Here is a 24,894-nt window from a genome sequence, read left to right as displayed (position 1 = left end):
TGTAGATTAATCAGTATTTTCACCAGCAGTCCAAAACTAAAGTGTACACTTATATCTGCATTTTTATTAGTTAAATACTAATAACATGTTAGCAGAAGTGCACCCACATGGCTTACCAGAAAGAGTAACAATTTGTTTATCTGGTAGTTCAATTAAAGGCTTCATTTAATTAAGACTGACAGAACATAATCTGAGTTCACGTTTGCAGTTTTGTATTCTTATACATTAATTAAAATTTGAAAAGATTTTATTATACTCTTTAGATTTTAGTAAATATTTGCGGGTATTTTGTATTAGTTGAAGTTGTCCCTGAAGCAGTGACTAACGGGTCATTTAAGTTACAGACCCTGATCTCTAAGAACCTCTGTAGGTCAGTTTGCCATCTTTAAATGCCATTTCCATTTTCTGAGTAACCTACTCCTTTTAGTCTGAGCAGTCTTTAAAATTTGAGATTTTGACTGTCTTAAAATTCATAGAAGTCTGATTTAATTTGAACCAAGGCTGAAAATAAGCAGCAAATTTCAAGAATGACAAACAATGACAACTGTTTCAGATATCCACAAGTTTTTTTTTTTTTTTTTTTTTAAAAGCTTTAATTGTAATACTTGGATAACTTCAGTTGTTGACCGTCATCATCCTCATGATGCAATTGTCTATAGAAGTCCTGCTCTGACTCCTGATGACTTATTGGAGTGGAAAAAAGACAGTCAAGACAGTTGTAATTATCCCAAAAATGTTTTATTTCCATGGATTTAAAATAGGTTTGAACAATAAATAACTATCCAAATAACACTGAAATGTATCAGAGAACACTGTGATGCTTTGTACAACCTTTTGAGAATTATGTCAAGATGCATAACAGGAATTTTCAAGTAGTTTTCATTACATCAGATGAATTTAGCACTTTTGAACAGCAATTGGATGTTTCCAATAAAGGAATACACCTTTAACAACAATGCTTTTTGGCTTTGAGAATACATTTTGAAAGAGTTAAATATTTTACATGATAAAGAACTAACATACAAAGACACGGTGCATTCAAGCACAAACAGCATGTGATGCTGTGACAGTTTAAAAACACCAAGTTATGTTCTGACTTTCATAAACTAAAACAGAAAAGGTCAGTTCAATACTAACTGGACAACCACTGTCCTGAAAACACATTCCTGACTACAAAAGGGCTGGTTATGTAGGTCGTGTGCTTTTACTCCTAATTTCTGTTGATACCCGTCTATAAAACTTTAAACCTTCAACAACAAAAGAGTATTGAACTATTACTTTTAATCTTACAGTCATAGCTTTCATAATAGTGCTATATGAAACATAAAATAGTTATAAGCAATAACTCAAAATCTGCACTGTGAAGTATTCAAAATGGACAATGTAAATGGTGTCCATCTATGCCACGCCAAATGTTGGTGCCCAAAGTATAGCATTGCACATTTGTGCTTTAAATGATTGATAATCTTTGTGCACTGGTAATTTCAAAACAATGTTACATGTATTTGCCTCAGGAAAAATCTTGCCAGAATCCTCTGGAAGAATCTCGATTGTGGGCTGCATAAGAAAGCCATTTGGGGGTATTGAAGAGGATCCAGAAACAAATTCCAGGACATTCTCCAAGGTCACAGGTGCACATTCTCCATCTAAAATAGAAGACCAGTTGAGTGTTAGTGTGGCGGTGCGTGGTTTGAGCAGCATCTGTAATCACCCTTCCCATAATAAAATGTGTTCTGGGTCCTGTCAGTCGTTTGTTGTTGGCGGCGAATTGTTCAGCTGCAAACTGGAAAGCTGCAGGTAGGTGTAGGGGGTGTGTGTGTGTGTGTGTCAGCAGTGATTAGCAGCCAAATGATAGCAACCAAGAGTGAATAAAGAAAGATGCTGAAAAGCATGGAAACATGGTTGGGTCTGCCATGGTTCTGTTACAGTTAGGTATTTGAAAAAGGACTTTCAGACTACAACTAAACAATGTATTGGCTTTTCTCTTCTATTCCTAAAACTGACTGACTATCAATGACAGCATCATAGTCATGATAATTTATGCCTACAATTGTGGGTGCACAAATTCATGTACAGTATCTTACAGACCATATTATACTAATTTATTGTACCTTCTACATCAATGAGCCAGTCTCTCCAGAAGCATATCGTCTGGCTTTCGATCTCTCTTTTATGTGTTCCTGGTGTTGAAAAGTTGACCTGAAATACTGCTGAGAGGTCAGCAGCTTTTAAAGGTTCCACATCCTCCACAAACAGATTTCTGAATAAATCAGGGTGTGCCCTAATATCCTGGAGGAGGCCTAGGGTGTTGAAGCCCTCTGTGAACCTGAACACATCAATTTTACATGAGAAAATTACACCAGTCCAATCTGTCCAAAAATGTATTTTTGGTTTTTCCTCGATCACTTTGCCATAATTCCCACATCAGAAGATGTATTTTCAGTTCAGTTCATTTTATTTCAAAAATATACATTTCATAAAATCTTTCCATGCAGTTGTTTGAAAAGGAGTAGGCAGAAGTATATACTTATTTAGCCCTACCCACTCAGGTTTGCATCCTCATCATCTAAATTTGAACAACAAAACCGTATACAATTTTCACTACACTTAATGCAGTTATCAAATAAGTAAGAGACTTTCCAACCAACCTTTTCAACTTCTGAACAGGAACAACAAATACAGTGTGCCAAATTGTATTTAGTGTGACTGGCCTATCGGCCTATTAATTATCTGCACAGATTGTATAAATAATATATTTTCATTCCTGCTGTGGGGAACAATGTCAAAGTGATTGAGAAAACCGTAATACTTACTGTTGCAAAGCCACATTTAATCTGCCCTCAACGAAGAAGTCAACAGCGGACTGCACCAGGGCATCCCGCTGTCGCAGTGTTGTGATGTTTCTCCAGGCCCCAACAATGGCAAGACTGTCCTCTGCCTTCTCTATGGCCGCTTTTGCATCTTCAACAGTTGTTGCGTTCTTAATCTTTAACAGTAATCAAAAATGCTTAGTAATTAAGAAAAGGGGTGCACACAAGTGCGCATTCGCTGTCCAAATAAAAAGCGAGCACTAGATAAGTTGTTTGCGTACATATAAAAGGCACTGTTTTTGTCCAATAGAGTTGGATTTTCGCGGCATATTCTGCACCACATCTGTGCGTTTGTTTTTTGTTTGTTTGTTTGTTTGTTTTTTTAAAGCTAGCTCACCTCCTGCAACCACCTTTTTGGAGGTGGAGGAACACCAAAGTAATTGCTTAAAGGAGCTTGCTTCTTTGACATCTTTACAACTTATAAACAAATGTCTGTCCTCCTCCCGACAATATTATGTATGCAAATGCGGATTGCAACTTCTTATCTGGTGCGCATTTTTTATTTGGACAGCTAATGCGCACCACTTGTGTGCACCCTTTTCAGAAGGGTTGTCTACCCCGATTATAAAAATGCTTTGATTGTTTTGTTAGTTGCAAATGATACATTTTTTTATAGATTTCGAATTTTCAGAGAGGCAGTTATACTTTAAATTACAACCCTACTACTGAACACATAATTTAGGACTCACCTCCAAAAGCTTTTCCTTAAAGGTGAAATCACCCACTTCTTCCAAGGTTGCAGGAAGGCTAGGTTTCCCACAGATTTGATTAAATAATCTGTCTGAAAAGAAATTAGGTGCCACGCCGCCATGGATTACACACACAGATATCATTCGCGCGATCTGTGTGTACAGTTTCCCTCAAGGCTGTAAACGGAATAACATTGATAAAATATCAAACTTTAAATGTGACATCACATACAGAAAATTCAATTTCTCTTGTCTGGTGAGATATTTAAAGTATTTATCCCTATTGAGATGCAAGTTGATTTTTTTTGGTAATCTGGTGATGACAGTTTATCCCCAAAAATATGTTTGAATTTATGCTTAGTAAAACAGGTGAACATAGAAATACAAATTGCTCATCAATTCCCAAAAGTGAAACAGAGCAAAATGTGTAACAGAATGAAAAGTTGAAATCAAATACATTTCAAAGATCATTTTAGCTTTCCTGTGAGGTGTCACTATCAAACATAACCAAAGCATAATTAATTGTCAAATTAAAATGCATTTACAAAAATAAATTAATTAATTTATTGGTGTACCATGAGTGTCGAGGGTCAATCTCTTGTCCTTCTCCGGTCCTTCAAATATGTTAGACTGATGAATGGCCTTCATCAGCAACCTCAAATACTCTCTTGTGGGACCACCACCATCTACTGCACCTTCAGATGTTTTTTCACTGTCAACAAAAACAACATCCAATCTTGCCGCAGGATTGAAACGTCGGCGTCTGAAGGCCTGCAAGGTACTTTTCATTATGTTGTGGACATTGCCAGTGTAGTCTCTGCATATGTTGATCTGATTACTCGTGGGGCATGAAGTGTTATCAATCTTCGCCCAAAGTCCATTCAGAATGGTTTTAAGGTCAGCCCTGTGTAGAGATACAAAATGTGACATAATACAGACAGATTTGCTGGCACATGCACTGTTAGTAATTCTCTAATCTAGTGACATGAACTTAACACAAGACATCTGACACTACAGAGATTGTTTTTGTAATGACTCTAAACTGGCAAAGATTTTTTTTTTTTTTTTTTTTTATAAAAGTTAGTATCACCACACATGTTAAGTACAGAAATGTGACTAACAACTAACAAATGCAAACATACCTCTTGGGAGAGAAAGATCGCCCATGAGCAGGAGGAGAATCAGTCAATGGGGAACAAGACATGTTGTTAAAGCTTGGAGCTACTTCATGATTGTTGTAATCAAGTGCAGGAACAAACTGCAAACAGTTAGAAACAGGAAAATGTCTGCATACTTTCATCCTTTTAATCAAGTAAGCATCCAGTACTCAGAGGGTTGTTGGTTCGATCCCTGGCTGCTCCAGTCTATATGCCAAATCTTCTTGGGCAAAATAATAACCCCAAATTGCTCTCTGATCATAGCTAGATAAAGGTAATTTAGATATATAATTGTCAAAATACTGCTTGCGTTTATGGATGAATGACGCATCCTGTATAATTAGCTTTGAAAGGTATGGAACAATAGAAAAATCAGTATATAGTAATCAATCGACTTGCCATTGAAAAAATACACCAAAAACATTCGTATTTTTTAAAGTGCTACAAAGGTTCATTAAAAGTTTAAAATCCATATGGAGATATTAACCTCTTGTTATTGTGAATAACATCACTGTAAATGTTGCCTAAGGAGTTTTGAAAGAAAAGCAGCGGGACTTCTTTAACTTTCTTGCAGACGTTTCACGTCTCCCACTTCAAAAACTCAAAATCTTACAGAGTATATTTGTCTTATTTCCTTTCAAAATAATATCATTACACTTAAAATGACACATTCAGCTACAGAGTAACATTTCAGTGAGCTATAAATACTTGTTTTTAAAACAGTGCGTGTTGAAACTTAAAATTTTCATTTGTTCTATTGGCAGACTACTTTAACTAAAAAGATATTTTTGCTTCAATTAATCGTGGAAATGGTGAAGAGTGACATCTTGAAAAGAGTGACCTTTGTCCTTTGGATTAGGGCTGGGTATCGTCACTGATTTCTAGAATCGATTTGATCGACGATTCAATTCAATTACATTTGAATCTGGGAAATTTTTGCCTCAAACAGTCAGAAATATTAAAATTCAGATCAGTACATTTACATATCTTTTAAATATAAAAGGAAGCTGACACTTGCAAGACTATCAAAGTTGTAAGCATCACAGCAGATGCTTTTGTGTCAAAGTAACTGAGGATAAAACACAGAAAAACCATGAAGGTGATTTTCCTGGCCTGGATTTTATAAAAATATTCTGCAGTACATCAAAAATGAAATACCATCAATCAATATATGAACATTACCTGATGCTGCTGAAGTGAAGCAGATCAAAGTTACAGAGGTCTTATTAGAGACACAGCTAAGCGTTTTCAATTTTGCATAATTTTAAAAGTTTCAATTTGTTCAGTAGCCTACTGAACAGCAGAAATTAGGTTTTATTGTGTGATGGCTCTGTGATGTCGTGCATGGAGAAGACTTCGAAGTTTCTCTGTTAAACATACTACATAGCGGATGACAGAATCTGCCCAGTTGGAGAGGAAACTTCTTTTCTGTGAATCTTTGAGGATTGGATGAAGGCCCTGTCGTAGTAAAAACTTCATATTGTATCTTCTATTTTTTTCTGCCTTTGCTCCTTGAAGTCAAAAGTAAACATACTGTGTAGTGTAACCGCAAATGTTAAACGATACCCAATCTCAGCTCTCACCTCTGGAGACTCAGGTTGAATCCAGTGGACATACAGTGTTTGTGACCTTATGATGTTATTATCCAGAAAGGTGCCAGACATGTTGCTGTTGAGTCTAGTTACTGAGAGAGCATCTTGAATATGAAAATATTCTGTGGCATCTTCATCTTCTCCGACAAAGTCAAACAATATCTGCACAAAAATTTAAAAAATTAGAACAGCTTTCCTAATCCTAAACATATTCAAATTAGTTGGAGTGTCTGATGAAGTGAAGAAATTACTAACCTGAATGGATTCAGTTAGGACAAATCGCCTTGTTCTGGTAATGCCGCTAGGGTATTTAAATCTGAGTGGTATGCCATGAGCTTGCTCTGGAACACCAATCAGTCTCAACTGCCTCTCAGATATGGCCTTAAAGTAGAACGCAAAAAACTCTGAGAATGTCAGTGAGGTAATATGGGATGGAACAGCTCGTAGTGATGGAGCTTCTCATGCCCTTGGTTTATTCGTCATCTCTAAAACGTTATTTGTAAACAGTTACCTTTATCCGTCTCTCTTCCATTTCAGCCGACTTTTTCTGTAAGTCAGACTGTGATAAAAATGAAAAACAAGAGAAGTCAAACTTTTCAGATCTTCAGATGCAGAACAAACATATTGGCTCAAATCATGATCATAAATATGTTTCCTTGTAAATCAAATGCGTAGTTGTGAACTGAGTTTTGCAACCTTGGAAACCAAAGAAGGTCAGTAAAGCACCCCACCATCAGCCAAACCCATCTGTTCTCTGATTGGATTGTAAAGTCTGTAATTTACATGTACAATCATTTATGACCACAATTTCAGTCCATACCAAACAAAGCTGGATATGTGTTGCTGAAAAAATATGTCTCCCTGTTGTAGAATAAAGAGTAAAATTCAGACTTTGAGGTGTACCTTCTCTTGATCTGCAAGCAAGCAGTCTTGGTACTCTTGATCCTGCTGGGAACGCATGGCTCTCCATTCTTCCAAGGACTCCTGATGAGAAAGAAGACAAAGAAAAAGAAAATTTCTGTGTATGTTAAACATCAGTGTTACGTCCCCACATGAAAGCTCGGCGAAGAGGGTGGGGGACAGTAACAGTTGGATCCGGGTTGAAATGAAAAGAACGCCAGGCAGAGGTATTTAACACAAAATATATCTCTATTATAATCAATTAACTCGATATTCATATAAACAGTAAAAAGACAGCACCGCTGCCTTAATGATAACTCAGATCAACACAAGGAGAATGGTGACCACTTCAACAAAGAAAACAACTATAAGGCTTCAACAGAAAAGACAGCAACGCTGCTATTAACGATAACCAGGCAGGCCAAACAAAGTAATGGAGCCGCCGTCACCTAAGCAAAACCACTACTCGGTTAAGAGCTACTCACAAAGAGCCACGCACGGTGGGGCTGGTCTCACACACACACACAGCAGGCCTTTCCACACCTAGGCTGGAAACACACACTGACCAGCACAGAGGAAAACCACCAGAAACCTCTCCCACTGCACCTACCACTCCACACCTTTGGCAGGACAATCACACACATAACTACTTTGTGGAGACACCAGAGAAAGTCACTCTCCTGCTCACAGCTCATCCCCAGCTTAAATAGCCTAGGAGAGGTGATTGCTAACTGGGCCCAGGTGGTAAATGATGCCAATGAGCAGCAGCTGTGTCCTGGGGAGAGAGAAGAAGCGAGAGAGACAGGGGTGGAGCAAGACAGGAGGAGGTGGAGAAAAACACCACGCCCACACAAAGGGAGAATCAGGAGGCCCAGCTAGGGGCCGTAACAATCAGTGTTATGTCTTTTAGTTTTCAACACGATCAAGTATACTATGATGAGATTTTACTTATCAGCAATCTCTTTTACACATACACACACACACAAATAGGTAAGTAAAATGAAATATAACATATAATAAAATATGTGTTTACCGGAACTTGGTCATCTGTTAAGTCAATGATTCCTGTATCAGAGGATGAGTTATCTCTGTCTGGACTAGTCGGAAAAGGAAATTCTGGGCTCACTGGATGGCAAATTTCAGGTAATGCTGTGTCGATCTCATTTGGAGACCTTTAGAAAAGAGATACATAGAATTTAGATTTTACAAAATGTTTCAAATATTAATAAAAAAGAAAAACATACTTTACATTACAGAGGACCACATTAAAACAGGACAGTCAGTCTACAAAAATATGTACAATGCAGATAAGGCATAGTGCATACTTGCAGTGTTTGACATGATCCTTCAGTTCACTGAAAAAGAATTCTTCTGAACACGTCAGACATTTTTCCTTGGGACCATAACCGCCAGTCTGATGTTCTACCTATTGTTAAAAGTTTTTGTGAGTTATTGCTTGTCTTTGTTATACACACAGAACACAAAGAACGATATCTGTATAACAGCATCTCCACACAATAACTTAGTTTAAGTTATGACTTACAGGAGTTGTGTCGATATTCTTTTGCATCGGACGGATGTAGATGAGGGAGTGTTTGATATGTATCCTGACAGACTTTATGGTATACCCTGTCCTTGGGCAAGGTATCACAGAGAGCTTTTTGCTCCTTGTTAACCCAGAAACTTTTAAAAGCTCAAACCCTCCACAGCCATTTAGTTTTGGGTAGGCAACCAGAATGTGACTTCGAAATTCCTCTGCACTGCCTTCATCACCTGTAAAACAGTTTTGAGGGAATTACAATTATTTTTGAGGCGATATAACAGTGGCTACTCACCCAACAACTATTATATAACCCTTACCAAAAAAAGTAATTCTCTGCTCCCCTAGGCCAGCAGCACTAAGAAATTCTTTTTCTTCTCTAGTCGGTGCTATAGTCTGATCAATCTTGGACAAACAGAAATAGGCTCTTGTGTATGTAGATCGACGTCGTGCAGCAATGGAAGGGTTGCCAGGGACCCTGTTACCATATGAGGCAAATATTCTGCACACTTCAGCTGGAAAAAAGAACAAAAAGATATGTTAATGTATTTCAAATGTACTGTGCAAAGTTCTTTGGTAATTTCAATTATTATTTAAATTCCTATGAAAGTTTCAGAGTTACTGAATATTGCTTTTGTTTGCTGTGATCAAAAACAAATGATTGATATGACAAAGTACAGACAAAATGGTATGATGTACTTTAATTGTTTAAATTAAATCTTGAGACTGGCAAGTTTAATAATTGGTTAAAAACAGTAGGCCCCAATAATACTAGTCTAGGTAGCTTAAGAAACTGATGAAGAATAAAAAACTAAGGGCTAGGGAAAACAATTTGACACAAAGCTAAACATAAACTGGGAAACAAGGAAAATAAATGTGACAACCTTAAACATAAAAACCTGGCATGGATGCGTGGAAACATGGAGACGTGGTGTGAACATAACAGACAACCTGACAATGAATGACAGCAGACCTAAAAACACATGAGGGTGACGAGGGAAAACAAAACACAAAGGGTACATAGCTGGGACAAAACAACATAATAAGAAGACAGGAGGAAGCACACTAAACATGGGATGCTAGACTGTCACAATGAAAAATGAAGCACAGGCATTAGGGAAATTGAAATGGGAGATGGAGCATGGACATAACTAAGAAACAAGCACAGAGACCCTGACGGTTAGGGAGAACAACCATGACTGATACAAGAAGCATGTAATCAAAATGAGGCTAGAAAGAGAAGGACAGAGGAGGAGCAGATACCTGACAGAGAAGAAACTAGAGCAACAACAAGGCAGAGAAAGACATCAATGAAACACACAAAGGGTGACAGAGACTTAAAACAAGGGACATGGCACTATAGACAACGTAGTGGGGAAACACAGACATGGGAGGAACCTAAAGAGACAAAACTAAATACTAAAACAGAGAACACCAACAGTACTAAATGTAGCTTTAACCATAAACGCTAGGACATAATTTTACAAAAGGCATAAAATTCAACTGTGACACTCTTGTGTTCAAAAACATGTCATAATCCCCTAACCCCCTAACCCTAACCCCCTCACTTTTAATAAAATGACAAGAGCTATAATATATGCAGAAATAGCATGTACATTGTCCTTTTTTACAGTTTATTTTGAAGTTGTGCCGTGACTAGTTCTGACCTGGTATATTTGCTGGATCGATAGCTAGCTAGCGCTTCTAGTATAGATTTTAATGAGCCAGCACAAGCCTAAGTTTACAAACTTCAGTGAAGTTTTAACAATGGATTAGCATTTTACCATTAGCCTAAATAAACATGACTGTATGGAACATTTGTTACCGTCAACAGGGTGTCTTGACGGCACGGATGATGATGAGAGTTCTTCTGTCGACGAAACAGTCTCTGCCCTCCGCTCCATCTCACTGGCAATGTCCCTCAATATGCGTGATATGCTGGACATTTTCAGGTTACAGACGGACCAGGCAAAACGCCCTGGCACAAGCACAAGCACCGTTAATTTTCTAAAGCATTGTGCAATGTGGCGCCTAAAGTGTGCGCGTAACAGTGAATAAAGCGGGCAGCTCTCTGACCAATCAGAGAGCTCCTTACATCCCACGGTGTGGCTCATTTGAATAGCCTCCAGCAAGTTGTTAATCGAAGAGCTAATCCAGCAGCTAATCCAGAAGCTAATCCAGCAGCTAATCCCCGAGCGAACAGGAAAGGGAAATGGATTTTGAACTGCAGTTTATTAAATTGCAGGTGGAAAAAGGATTTTGAACTGCAGTTTATTAAATTGCAGGTGGAAAATGGATTTTGAACTGCAGTTTATTAAATTGCAGGTGGAAAAAGGATTTTGAACTGCAGTTTATTAAATTGCAAGTGGAAAAAGGATTTTGAACTGCAGTTTATTAAATTGCAGGTGGAAAATGGATTTTGAACTGCAGTTTATTAAATTGCAAGTGGAAAAAGGATTTTGAACTGCAGTTTATTAAATTGCAGGTGGAAAAAGGATTTTGAACTGCAGTTTATTAAATTGCAGGTGGAAAAAGGATTTTGAACTGCAGTTTATTAAATTGCAAGTGGAAAAAGGATTTTGAACTGCAGTTTATTAAATTGCAAGTGGAAAAAGGATTTTGAACTGCAGTTTATTAAATTGCAAGTGGAAAAAGGATTTTGAACTGCAGTTTATTAAATTGCAAGTGGAAAAAGGATTTTGAACTGCAGTTTATTAAATTGCAACTGAAAAAAGGATTTTAAAATGCAGTTTATTAAAGTGCAATTGCAAAAAGGATTTTGAAATGTAATTGGAAAAAGGATTTTGAAATGCAGTTTATTAAATTGGAATTCAAAAATGAATTTACAATTGCAGAATTTATTCTACAATTCATTATTAAAGCACAGAAATTTTTATTTCGATGCGCGTGGCTCTTGTGGTCCTCCATAAGTTTATTTTGCAACACCATGAAACAAACGATAGCATAAAATGAAACGATAGACGTTTTTCTATAGTCATCCGATATATATCGTTATATCGAACAGCCCTACATCCTAGGGTTGCATGATCTTGTGGGCCATGCAGACTTAATCTTATAATTGTTCAACTCACTCATGTAGGACATTTTAACAAACTAGGAGAGAGACTGTGGAAACAACACTATGATTCTTAGCGTTTTGTTAGGTTGACTTTGTTAACCCCTGTTTAAAGGACAAAAATTGACTTTTGTTCTCCAAGCATTTCATGTCACCTTAAATCTCACAAGAATGACAGTGGGGGTCTGCCTGTCATAAAATAAGGAGTAAGGGCTGCCTCAGCCAGATAGACAGCCTGGGGAGGACAGGCCTCGCCCCCCACTCTATGGCTGTATTCCAATTCAGGACAGGTGTCAAAATCCATAGGATGCATCCTCTTGAGAACACATCCTACAAACGTACTACAAATGCGGCCTCAAGAGGATGCAGCCCATGAATTTGGACATCCCCAGAGTCTGCAACCTTGAAAGCAGGATGGAACCCGCACTGCTTGACGGATTTTCAGAGCATTACGGCTATCGTAGTGAGGAGCCTCGCGGAGTGATACGTACTGTGCTTCAACATAATATTACCGTATTGTGTGTATAACCTTTTTTTTTTTTTCAGTTTTGTGGATATTATACATGGCTATGCTCAGGATGTGTCAGCCAATTTCCACTAGAAACTGATGAGTCTTTCTAGCGCAGACCCACTGCTGGTACGAGACGATTCTACTACAACAGCAAAAAGCATTGGACAACAAGTAGAGCTCTTTGATCTCGTGCACGAGGGAGAAAACTATGACAAGCGCCATTTCTTCGCTTGACCCAGTGGCTCTCGTCTGCTTCATTGTACCACTGCTCTTTATTGTGGTTACATAAATATTCATAAGTTCATTAACATATGACATCTTACATAGGTATACAAAGGGCTGCTTGATTATGGCAAAAATGATAATCACGATTATGTTCAGTGAAATTGAGATCTCGATTATTTGACGATATTTAACAATAACAAATATTCAACAATATTGAATAATGGCTTTAAAGATTGTCAAAATGTAATATAAATAGTGTGCAAATACTGATAACAGTACAATTGTTTGCAATATACAAAATAAATGAAAAATGTAAACATCTATGTTTAGTGAACTTCAAAATACTGCAAATAACCAAACAAGGCAAGCTGTGTAGCCACACAGTTGCATCAAACTGACATTGAGGTATGTCAATTTGCAGTGTTGCTCTGTGGTGCAGCTACGACGCCGTAGCAAAGTTTTCACACTATGTCTACTTGATCCACGTCTGACTCCGCGAACCCATAATGTTTCCATACCACTGAAGTTGTTTTACCTCTTTTCAACCAACGGCATTCTTTCTTCAGCACCCATTATCCTCTCCAAATAACTTCTGCTTAGCTTTCCGAGCTTTCCTCGGGTCCTCTTAATTGTTGTGACGCGTGTTTGAAATGCAGAGAGGTGCGCTCGATTTGCTACACAGAGCAGCACGAGAGTAAGGCACGAGGGAGGTGCTAATAATCGTCTCAGTCATTTTTAATGATCGTTGAAAGCCCAGATTGTAATTTAGATTAAAATTAGATTAACTGAGCAGCCCTAGGTATACATGTGACCAAAGAGTACCAGTCTCTGCATAGTGTAGGCATGTGTGTGTTCATGTTCCAGATGTGACCCTTTGAAGACTCCCCAAAGCAGGTACCAGGAGTCCAGCGGTCCACCTAAACAAAGAGCTCTTATACTTAATCAGATATAGAGTACGTGTCCCTCTATACCCAGGGGTCAGCAACCTTTAACACCCAAAGAGCCACTTTGATCCAGTTTCCACGCAAAAAAAACACTGGGAGCCGCAAATACATTTTTCAATATCACAATAATCTTCCAATTTAGAACTACAATTTTTTTTAAAAAAGAACTAACCACAATTAAATTACACTTCAGCTAAATACTTCTAAAGGAGCAAACATAAATTCTCTTTGGAGGGTGTTTGAGTCTTAAAGCTGCCAGCCACGCTAGTTTCCGATCCTCCTTCCTCGGCATAGAGTGCAGCGCGTAGGGCGGTGGGCACGGACAGAAAGCCTGGAAGCAAAAACAAACCCCACCCCCCTCTACCTTCGTCCAAAAAATAACCATGTCGACCAATCAAAAAAAAAAAATGATATGGCAACGTGGCATCTAGTTGTTAAGAAACGGGGGGAAGTTTTAGGAGTGACGGCTGTGATTTGAGACATGAGAGATTTGAGACGTTTAGCGCAAATCTTGTGTAGTTAGTGTGTCGATAGTCAATAGTTTTGTTGTGTGTGTCAGAACAATGAGGCGACTGCTGAATGTTACAGGTGTTACAGCAGTGATACATCTCCTGTTGTCAGGCCTGCAGGTATCAGGCTGTTGTTCTCCTTTATCTCATAGTGGACAGAAATTATTTTTTGGAGTAGCACAAATAATTTGTGTGGCATCAGATTTGATGCAGAACAGCTGACTGTTCTGTAAATAGTTTGAAATGTTTCTTTAAAATTGCCTTGGCTGCATTTAAAAAAAAAAAAAAAAGCTGCAAAAAACTTTGTTTGCCAAACTGAGTTAATTATATAGTTACTTCTTCAAAAAAGTAACTGCCCAGCATTGGTCATTATTTACTGTATTTTGTAGACAGAGTTACAGGACTCTCTCCCAGACCACAGAGTCATAATACAAGTCAGAGCTTTTGTGTTTTCAAAATTGGAGTTCAAGTTATTTTTACTTCCACTAGTGTTAATATACTACACGGTTAATGAACAAGATTTATTTATTAATTTTTATTGTAAGTGGGCTAAAGCAGTTAATTAAAAGACGTCTAACATAAAGGTAAATGCTGTAATTTGATTATTTTAATAAATCATGTAACTTGGATGGATTAGATGCTGGCGTGACCACAGTGTACATGTCTGATGTCGCTCACAGTGGTACAAGGGATCGCTCAGGGAGTTTGTGTGTCCGCTCAGACATGTGAAAAATTAGAGGGAACATTGGACGCTGCTCCAGCCAGCCAGAGAATCCCCCGCCATCTCCTCCCTGTGCCCCAAGCAGCAAATGGGCCGTAGAAACCGATCGGTGCCTATGCCATTCCCAAAATCTACTGGCATGATGTCGGGGCAGCATGAGTACGAACATTTTTCTTTGCCGATGCCCGTGATGTCGCCCCGGGCTGTGCTGCCACACATCTGTTCGACCAAAGCCAGTTAATCTGCGACGCCAGTTAAGCTGAAACACCGGTCTCTACTCAAAATGTCCAGCTCTGAATGCATCTGGAGATCAGAAGTCCTATTCTAAAGGCTGATTTCCTCCCCCACGCTTGGACCCGTGGCTTCCTGTCCTGTCCTGGGGGTTTGTTGTTCTCCTGCCCTGCACTCCATCCTTTTGTTCATATCCAAAGACTATTTTTCTATATCTATTCTTACCCCCTAAAAACCGCCATATTATAATGTTGCAAGCAATCACAAACTCTACAGTCTGTCTAACTCCAATGTATACCAAACAATCTATTATTCTCAGCAGAGCTAAACTCAACATAAACTGAACCCACATTAAAGTTAGCTCGGTGCTTACCTTTAGATGAGCCCACAAACCGAGAGAAACTCCGTGATGAAGCTGGAAGTCTTAAGAAACAGATCAGAGAGCAGAGACCCACGTGGTTCACGCTGATCTGAGCTACAATCCAGGAGACAAGGGTGTGCAGATCGATGCAGATATCGATCCAAACGTTGGTAGTGGTATTTGTTCCTAAGTTTACTACTTTACTCCCGTTTCATGAAAAAGCAGCTCTCTCTGCTCGACTCTCTCCTGTATTCACACTTTGCTCCGCCTCCTTTTCCGGCTCTGCCGTGATTTGTTGCTGTGCGGTCGCGTGACTCAGCTGCACAACGTAGCTATGTGAGGTGTTATTTCAAAATTAGCGCCTTGGAGCGTGATGTCAGAGGGGTGGGCGTGGAAAGGATTTTGGCCCGATCCGCCATGTTGGGGGTCTAGCGCAAGTGAAAAGGGAGCGAAGGCATACACAACAGCCATGGTTCGTATTTGCTGTGTGGTCAGCTGCAATGTTCGGTCGCACGACCGGCAAGAGAATAAGTTTAAAAAGAGTTTATCTTTTTATTCTTTCCTAGTGATGGGTAGATGAGGCCTCGTGAAGCGTTTCAGCACATTCCCCAAACTGTATTGATACTGTGTCGACACAGTGTTGCTGTTTTGCTCCATACTGACACCTGCTGGACCTTAAATATCATTGCAGGCAACTTACTTGAGACTCACAACAGACACTGATTCAATGACCTAGTCCAGGGGTCTGCAACCTTTAACACCCAAAGAGCCATTTGGATCCGGTTTCCACGCAAAAGAAAACACTGGGAGCCGCAAATACTTTTTGACATCTAAAATGAAGATAACACTATATATTGTTTTTTACCTTTGTGCTTTGTGTGAACAACTAAAGTAAGTAAATAAAGTTTATTTATTAAGCGCTTTTCACAGACAGGCAGTCACAAAGCGCTGTACACAAAGATTAAAATAAACAATACAATCAATAGACATTATACACAATGTAAAAGATCAAATGTAAATAATGTAAAGAATATAAAATACGTAGATCAACAAAAGGCTTGTTTGAACAGAAAAGTTTTTAACTGCTTCTTAAAAGAATCCACAGAGAAACTAAGGTGTGTTGCTTATAAAATCCATGAAGTGCTACAGAGAAAGTTACATTTTATTTATGTAATTAACACATGTTGAACTCTTAAAGAAATATAACAAAAGGAAAGACACCCAGCTGAACTAAAATGATCCATGTAACAAACAAAAACTGTTGTTAGCCGCCACCCTCACAACAGTTTTTTTTCCAATTAAAAAGTAATTGGAAACATAGCACTATGCCGCAAAAAAAAATAGATATTTGCAAAATTCTGCCTAAATATGTATTTTACCTTGTTAATGTGTGTGGCGGGGCGTGGTCTGCAGTGCCGCTGCATGGGAGTCGGACGCACTTGAGCGGCACCCGCAATCGCGCCTCGCCGCCTTTAAGTCTGTGCTCTCTCTGCTGTTGTGTTGTCGGGCTGTGAGCTGAAAAGCTACAGCCGGCTTTATGCGTATGACAACCGTGTGTGAAAAGTGGTCAATAAAGAGATGCTGAAAAGCGTGTTCATGCAAACATCCTTCTGTGTATTTTAACCTCGTGTCTGCCTCTGTTAGTTGCTGGTTCGTCTGCGTTGTTACCCTCCATGTTCTCGTGTGTTCTCCCTGCATCTCCGTTTCATGTTTCAGGTTTGTTTTTGCTTAGCTTTTCCCAGTTTAGTTTACTCTTAGGTTTTGGTTTTTTGTCCACCTTATCTCCGTTTGTGTCACTCTTTGGTTAATAAAGCTCGCTCACCACTTAAGCAGTCTGCATCTTGGGTCCATTTATATTTACACACGGCCTGCCTCGGCACCCTGTGACAGATCCTTTGGGAATCTTGTCTCCCTTCAGTATGCCAGCTAAACTGTTGCTACAAGACCTTTGCCGACAAAATTTGAAGTGGGATGAAGTTATTCCCCACTCTCTTTCCCAGCGGTGGCGTGATTGGCTGGAGGATCTCCAGCTGATTTCAAATTTCAAAGTGGAATGTTGCATTAAACCAAGACCAGATAAGGCACAACTTCATCATTTTTCTGATGCAAGTCAAGATGGTTATGGAACAGTGTCATATTTAAAGTTGGAAAAGAATAACATCACGCATGTTGCTTTTATCCTGGGAAAAGCTAGAGTTGCTCCTCTAAAGCAAACTACAATTCCCAGGTTGGAGTTGACGGCTGCAGTTCTTGCAGTTCGAGTGAATATGCTTCTGCAAAAAGAGCTGCAGGTAAGGTTGGAAAAATCGTTTTTTTGGACTGATAGTAGAACAGTACTGAAATACATCTCCAATGAAACCAGAAGATTTAATACTTTTGTTACAAACAGAATTGCTGTCATTCGAGAAGCAACAGATGTGAATCAGTGGAGATGCGTTTCTTCTAAGGAGAATCCTGCAGATGACGCATCCAGAGGCATGAGAGCTGGGGATTTCCTCAAATGTAGAAGATGGATAAAAGGTCCAGAATGTCTCTATAAGTCAGAAAAGGAATGGCCTAAACTGGATGTGGAGTACAGTGTAATTTCTGCAGATGACCCAGAGGTCAAAAAGGACCTGACAATGAATGTCATTGTGAAGGAATTAGAAAATCCTACCAACTATCTTATCCATTACTTCTCGTCTTGGGCAAAACTTAAAATCTCTGTAGCCTGGCTTCTAAAGCTGAAAGGGGCTTTGGTGTTGCTAGGGCAGAAAATAAAGAGTTGCTTGCTGCAGGTTTGAATAAGAATGATCTGGAAAGTCAGAAAGAAGTGGAGATAAGAAGACCACTTTGAAGAAAGGAAATCTGACTTCAGAAGATTTAGTAAAGGCAGAACAAGCTATTATTCAATATGCACAACAACAGAAATTTAAAACTGAAATGGTTTTAATGGAGATTCATTTGTAGACGAGGCCCAGTTTTGACCATCAGATCTGATAATGCTACAAATTTTGTTGGGGTGAATCGAGAGTTGAAAGAAAGTTTGACTGAGCTGGACCATGCTAAAATTCAAAAGGCTTTTGTTCAGGATGGCATGAAATGGAACTTTAACATCCCAGCAGCCTCTCACCAAGGCGGTGTGTGGGAGCGCCTCATTCGTTCAATAAAGAGTATTTTAGCCTCAGTTCTCAAGGAGCAAGTTTTGGGTGATGAATGACTCCAAACAGTCTTCTGTGAGGTTGAAGCTATTTTGAACAACAGACCCATTACTAGAGTTTCAGATGACTCAAATGATCTTGAAGCACTGACACCCAATCACTTGTTGCTAAAAATAAACCAGTTTTACCACCAGGACTGTTTGATCCAAGTGATCTGCATGTCAGAAAAAGGTGGAAACAGGTACAGTACATGGCAGAGTGGTTCTAGAAGAGATGGCTTTCTGAGTACCTGCCTCTGATGCAAGAAAGACAAAAATGGACGAGGACTAAAAGATGTCTTATACCTGGAGACAGTGGTATAAGACAGTACAGTGGACTTCTTTTGCCACTACAGACACTATGTGTTAATGATTGTCAACATTGATGGTACACTTCTTCTTCTTGCCAATGTGTATGGTTTTAATCCTAAGTCTCAGAATTACTTCTCATTGGATGCCCTTGAAACACCCTTTTTGTTCTGGTTATCCAAATACCCTAATCTCCTGTTATTAGTTGGAGGCGATTTTAACATTGCTCCAGATCCTTCACTAGACAAATGGCCACCTAGCTCAAATAACCCTCTGTCCTGTTGTTTAAATACATTTGTAAAAATTTAATTTAAAAGACATTTGGAGAATTAAAAACCCTAAAGCCAGACTATTTACAAGGAGTAACAAATCCAACTCTTCTAAATCCCGTATTGACTTCTGGTTAATATCTGATAGCTTAAATAGGAATAATGTTATAGCCAATATAATGCCAACTCCACTCACGGACCACAAATCGGTATCACTTCAGGTTTTTTTCAATACTAATGCTGCCCAAATTTGCAGGAGCTGCTACTGGAAACTTAATAATTCCCTTCTAAAACATGAGAAAGTGATTGAAGATATTTTGTCATTAATCAAACGTTTCTGGGATACAGCCCTAACTAGTCATCTCTACTGTCAAAATTGGGAACTCTTTAAATTTGAAGCCGGTAAATATTTAAGAGAGTATGGCTCATCTGCAGCAAAACAAAGGAAAAAAATGAAGAAATTAATGTAATTACTAGGATATCTGCTCTCACTCAGATCCCACCAGAGAACCCATCTGAAGAAGATAAAACTGACTTAGCTTTGCAACAGAGTAAGTTAAATGATATTGTGACAAAGTGGGTGAGAACACCACTTGTCTATATTCTTAGTTAACAATTTTGTTTTGTTTGATTTAACCATATTTCACATGTAATCTGCAATAGGCAAACATCTACTATCCCGGGTTTGTTTATGTTTTGCACTTTTACAGACTATATAATATAACTAGTGATGGGAGGTTCTGTATCGAGGCTTCGAAGCTTGTGTTGAGTAATGGAGGGGGTGTTTCCGCGATGCGCGTATCGAGGCTTGCTTCATTTATGGGAGGAGCTGAAAATGATGACGCCCGAAGCCTTGCTGCCCGGCTGTACCGCGTGACTGGTTCAGGAAGTGGTTCAAACTTTGCCGCGAGCTCTGACAGCAATATAAACCCCTCAGACTTCATTCAAAATGTGGGTGTTTGATGGGGAGTTGCGGTTAGTGAGAGTTTGGAGACAGTTTGGAGGTTTATGAGAGTGAGGAGAGAAAGTCAGGAGAGAATGGAGCCAGCTAAGAAGAGGAGGATGTCCTCCCCTGTGTGGGAACATTTTGATCTTATTCCTCCAAACAAGGTGTGTAAATTTCTACAGAAGATGTATTTTCATAATACTGATGGTGCAATACAGTTTATGTTAAGCTGTCTTTACTTTTGTACAAGGTGAAGTGTTTGCTATGTGCCAGGGAGCTGGGATATAACAACAACACCTCATCCATGCTCAGGTGCTACAGAGCTTTGCATGAGAATAAGGGGAACACCGATTGTGGAGCAAGACCAGGTGAGCCATCAAATGCCATGATAATATAGCATGCAGTAATGTTACTAAATGATATAACAATATTATACAACTGTAATAAGTTATGTGTGTGATATTTATATTTGTGCTTTGTTCTCCTGAGGAAAGACAATAAAAACAATCTCCAATAGATGAAGACCTGGTTAGCATGGTGATTGAGGACTCCCAGACATTTAGCATTGTGGAGGACAAAGGATTTAAAAGATCTGTTAAATCATTAAATCCTAGCTATGTTCTCCCCACTAAAAAGGTCATAAAAGCAGTGAAAATGTAGTTTTTACAGAATAAAATGTGAACAGGCAGGACTGTAGCTGTCAATACCTCAACGTTACAAAAGCACAACCACTGTCCAAACCCCAACCACACCTCACCTCACAGTAAATGATCATTTCCATTTTAAGCATTTCCAAATAATCATTTTCCATACTGCCAGTATAAATATACACAGTATACTGCCATCACTACAATATACATGTTTTACACACTCCTTTTGTTGTTGACATTTACAGGCTGTGTGCAAAATGCCACACTCTTCAAATCCATGCCAACTAATATTTTTACGTCCAGTAGATGTCCTACTAGAGCAAATGAAGCTTCAAGACGCTTTGCGCTGGGGTGAACCAATTGGATGAAAAGCTTCACTGCTTCATCAGTCATGGTACCTGTGCCTCTCTCTCTCACCTGCCGGGGCGGTGCTCATTATGGGCTCCCGCCCCTGGCCCATGCACCTGCTGCCTATCTGGGTAATCGCAAGACCTACTTAAGACGGCAGCACTGTGTTACTCATCGCTGGATCGTTGAGCTATCAGCATCTACCCCGGACCTTTCCCTGCCTGCCTGTTACTGTGTGGATGAGTGAGTGGATTTGTGGAGAAATAAGAGAGCGCGTTTGGAGTGTGTCTGTTTCCCATCCTTCCCCTTACATGCCCCGGAGCCCTGGACCCCCCTCCCTCCAGCACGTTGTAAATAGTTTCACCTGGTGTCATTTGTATCCTCTCTTTTTGCTCTCGGAGGAGGCGGACGCACTTTTACTCCTCTCCCTTATCTTCCCTGCTAGTTCTTATGTCCTTGTCTAGTCTCGTGTTTTTTTGTATTACTTTCCCTGGAACACTCTCTCACAGTCTGTGTCTAAAACCTAAAAGAGAATTATGGATTTGATCAACTGGTCTCTGAACGCTATTGACACCCTTTTCTCAATGAGAAGTCTGGGCTCGGGAGAGCCCGAGTGCCCTGGAGGGACTTTCCCTGCCGGATACACGATGGACGGGTGGCAGAACTGGAGGATCGTGTGCCTGGCGGGACTGTCGATCGAGGACGCTGAAGATATCTACCTATTCGGAACCATGATAACAGGGTTCTTGCTGATCGGAGCTGGCTTGGCCCTGGCTTATCAGAGAATTAAAAGAGCGGAACCGGCTGTTCAAACCCCTACAAGGCTGCCCGCTGGAATTGAAACGATGGGACGAGGTGCGACTTCTCAGAAAGGGCTCACTGAATGCAGCATGGTTAAGAGCTTGGAGGCGCTTACGAGTGCAGTAAATGCTCAAAATAACACCTCTGAGCGTATATTGGATTTCATCAGGAAAGAATCCACCCAAAACAACAACAGCTGGATTACATCTCGGATCAGTTGGCTGCGGTCGTGAGGTCTCAGAATCTGCTCTGTGAGCACCAGAGTGACAAGATCACGGGATCGACGGTTAAGAACATCATGGAGAAACTCGCAGCTATCCAAAGGGAAATTGAGAGACCAGTGTCGGAGTGCTAAAAACAGCTTGAAATTCTCATGAGTTGTTTGCAAAAGAAAAATCACCATCATAATGCGGCTACCCCCTTCGGCGCCAGCTGTGGGCTCAAGGCTGGAGCTGAACAAAAACTTCCTGATAACGACTGTGTTGAGTCTGTTCCTTCCCATTCCATGCAAGGCCACCTAGGTTGGCTGGAAGACTGTTTACTTAGCCTGACAGGGCGAAGGACACTGTCTCAGCTGAACTCTGGACACGCACACACATACATATACTGATACTGATAAGCACTCACCAACGCATCACCCTCCCTACCCCGGATCCACCGCCACCTCCAACGCTTACCTCCCCTCTGATGTGGACATCGGGTCAGTTGGAGGCGCAGTCGAAGATTGCAGCGGTCCCAGATCAGATGTACACACTGGAACTCTTTCCCATGTTGCTTGTCTGCGTTTATTGTGCTATGGTGTGTTGATATCTGTGCATTCCTGTATTATCCTTTTGTGTTACACATTTCGACGTTTTTTTCCTCGCTACCTAGCCTGACCCGTCTCCCCAATGTGATGTTTGTGTATTGTATGTACGGTCGGCAAGGTCTGTCATCTCGGTTGCGGGCAAAAGACCTGCAACTGACAAATAAAGGCTATCTCATCTCATCTCATCTCATAAATAACCTGACTGTTACCCCTGCAAGGATCTCCGGTCTGCGCCTGAGTCCGTTAACTAAAATCTGACATCATCTGCCCATCACTAAATATAATATCTTGGTTTAAATCAATTCCTACAAGTTAAGTTAACATGTTCTTTATTTCAACTAGTGATGGCCCGCTTGAAGCTGACGCTCCGGAGCGTGTGTCGAAAAAAACAACACACTGGTTCAGAAGCACTGTGTCGAGGCTTGATTCGTTTGGCAAAAGTCACGTGACCAGTGACGTCCGAAGCTTCATTACGCACGTAATTGCTTCGGTACCTGATTCAAATGGAACGAAGTGAATCATTCACAGGATTTGTGGAGTGTTTTGATGGTGGCAGATAGCAAACCACTGATCATTCTACTGAGAGATTTGGTTCTGTTGTGTGGGAGTATTTTGAGTTGATTCTGGTCAGTCGGGTGGGTTTTCCAGCTTTGTGTTCTGGGTATTTGCTTTTGTTTTGTGCATGTTTATTTTATCTGAAAACGGGAAAAACTTAAAATGTCAAAAATCTGCTTTTCATAATATAAATATCATTAAATAACTTTAGAAAAACTTCCATTTGACTCGTAACATTTAATGTTATAAATAGATATATTTTATTTTAAAAAATAATCTTAAAATGTTAGTCTACAAAATGTGCAGCAATTTAATTTATTTATTCTCTTTAGCTGATAGTTTATGGAGCCCAGGTAGACTGTATAACTGCAGCTCTACCAGTTTCTCTGCACTCCAGCCTCTTCTGTGCCATGTGAAGGGATTTTCCTTAAGGCAGGAGAAATTATCTTAACGAAAAGGAACAGGTTCGGCCATCGCACAGTGGAACAAATTCTCTTCTTAAATAAAAATGAAAAAGGGTTTCCTTAAATGCATCATGTTTTTAATTTGCAAGTTTATAAGCATTTTCTCTTTCCAATTCACAATCAATTCTGCCCCCAGGTCAAAAATATGTATAGGAAAATTTCACTAATATAATATTATTTATAAATATGCCCGTCTAGCAATTAATTGCATAAGTACATGGAGGCAGGACCTCACAGCAGAAGCATACTCCATAATGTGCATTATTATATGTATGTTATATGTAAGGTGGTATTTTTCAATTATTGCATTTACCAACATCAAGAAGTCACAAGCAAAGAAAGACCACACCATGGTGCATGTTCAAACAAAGAAAGTTTACTGGTCAAAATTATTTATTAAACAAATAAACCACATTTTTTAACGCCAAAAAATACGCGTTCAAAGCAACACAACAGCAGCCCAATATCAGACAGAATTCCACTCTGTAGAGTGGGCAATCATTATGAAGCAGTTGGTTTTAGTTTGTGGATTCAAGCTGCTCTTCATATTTTTGGACACAAGATGTCACCAGAGAGGACTGTGTTGAAAAGCTTCAAGTAACGAACCGTTTTTCAATACAAGCTTCAGTGCTTCAGAAAGCTTCATTTGGCCATCACTAATTTCAACTGTTAATTTGTATTGCTTAGAACTTACCTTACCTACCTGTCTTCCAGAAACAAAAGGAGGAAATGTAGTTTTACTTCCTGCTTTATAGCTTCTGGGTTCATCTGAGGTCACAGGATGAGACCAAGTGCAGAAGGGGAAGAATTCTTGTAATTTAATAAAGTTTATTTTAGAGTGTTTATAAAGAAATAGATTTATTTTTGTAATATGTATTGATTACACCATAGAGTTTATTTTGTTAGTAAAGACTAGCAGTAGAGGTTTGAATATAATCATGTTTATCTTATCTACCTACTGAATGGAATAGTCCAGAGGAGAAATTTTTTTGTTAAGTGGACTATTTAAGCAGAAGAACTCAGGTGTTTGAGAAGAAAGGCTCAGGTAAGTGTTGCTGTGTGCAGTTTGACCTTAATTGCTGTTGATTTAAGTTAAGTTGTGTTTATTTGAACTGAGTTAATTATAGAGTTGAGTTTCTTATTTGTTTCTTTGTAAATATTGTTTGGGTCACAAAATGGTGAATAAATCACTTGCTACACTGGACAGCATCAGTCTCCAGCACTTCTTTGACCGCTTAAG

At 39.4% G+C, this 24,894-nt stretch overlaps 2 protein-coding genes across 2 annotated transcripts; both read right to left on the bottom strand.

Moving 5' to 3' along the window:
- Window positions 1-1,208: 1,208 nt before the first annotated feature.
- LOC120438243 (G2/M phase-specific E3 ubiquitin-protein ligase-like) lies at window positions 1,209-3,724 on the bottom strand. Its single transcript, XM_039608686.1, has 4 exons — window positions 3,560-3,724; window positions 2,814-2,986; window positions 2,112-2,326; window positions 1,209-1,646 (listed from the first exon to the last, which is right to left on the bottom strand). Exons 1-4 carry the CDS (start codon window positions 3,701-3,703, stop codon window positions 1,399-1,401), a joined length of 780 nt encoding a protein of 259 aa, XP_039464620.1. The 5' UTR covers window positions 3,704-3,724; the 3' UTR covers window positions 1,209-1,398.
- A 6-nt stretch (window positions 3,725-3,730) lies between these two features.
- Window positions 3,731-15,517, bottom strand: LOC116326768. Its single transcript, XM_039602242.1, has 13 exons — window positions 15,339-15,517; window positions 10,574-10,726; window positions 9,069-9,263; window positions 8,752-8,981; window positions 8,534-8,634; window positions 8,242-8,380; window positions 7,212-7,292; window positions 6,820-6,867; window positions 6,564-6,689; window positions 6,300-6,470; window positions 4,702-4,817; window positions 4,301-4,463; window positions 3,731-3,736 (listed from the first exon to the last, which is right to left on the bottom strand). The coding sequence occupies exons 2-13, from the start codon at window positions 10,692-10,694 to the stop codon at window positions 3,731-3,733; spliced, it is 1,497 nt and encodes a 498-aa protein (XP_039458176.1). The 5' UTR covers window positions 10,695-10,726; window positions 15,339-15,517.
- Between the last annotated feature and the right edge of the window lie 9,377 nt (window positions 15,518-24,894).

The sequence above is a fragment of the Oreochromis aureus genome, linkage group 3 (genome assembly GCF_013358895.1).
Source record: "Oreochromis aureus strain Israel breed Guangdong linkage group 3, ZZ_aureus, whole genome shotgun sequence".
Taxonomy (NCBI): Eukaryota; Metazoa; Chordata; class Actinopteri; order Cichliformes; family Cichlidae; genus Oreochromis; species Oreochromis aureus.
Note: the sequence above shows the minus strand (reverse complement) of the source record. Positions and strands in the feature narration are given on the sequence as shown.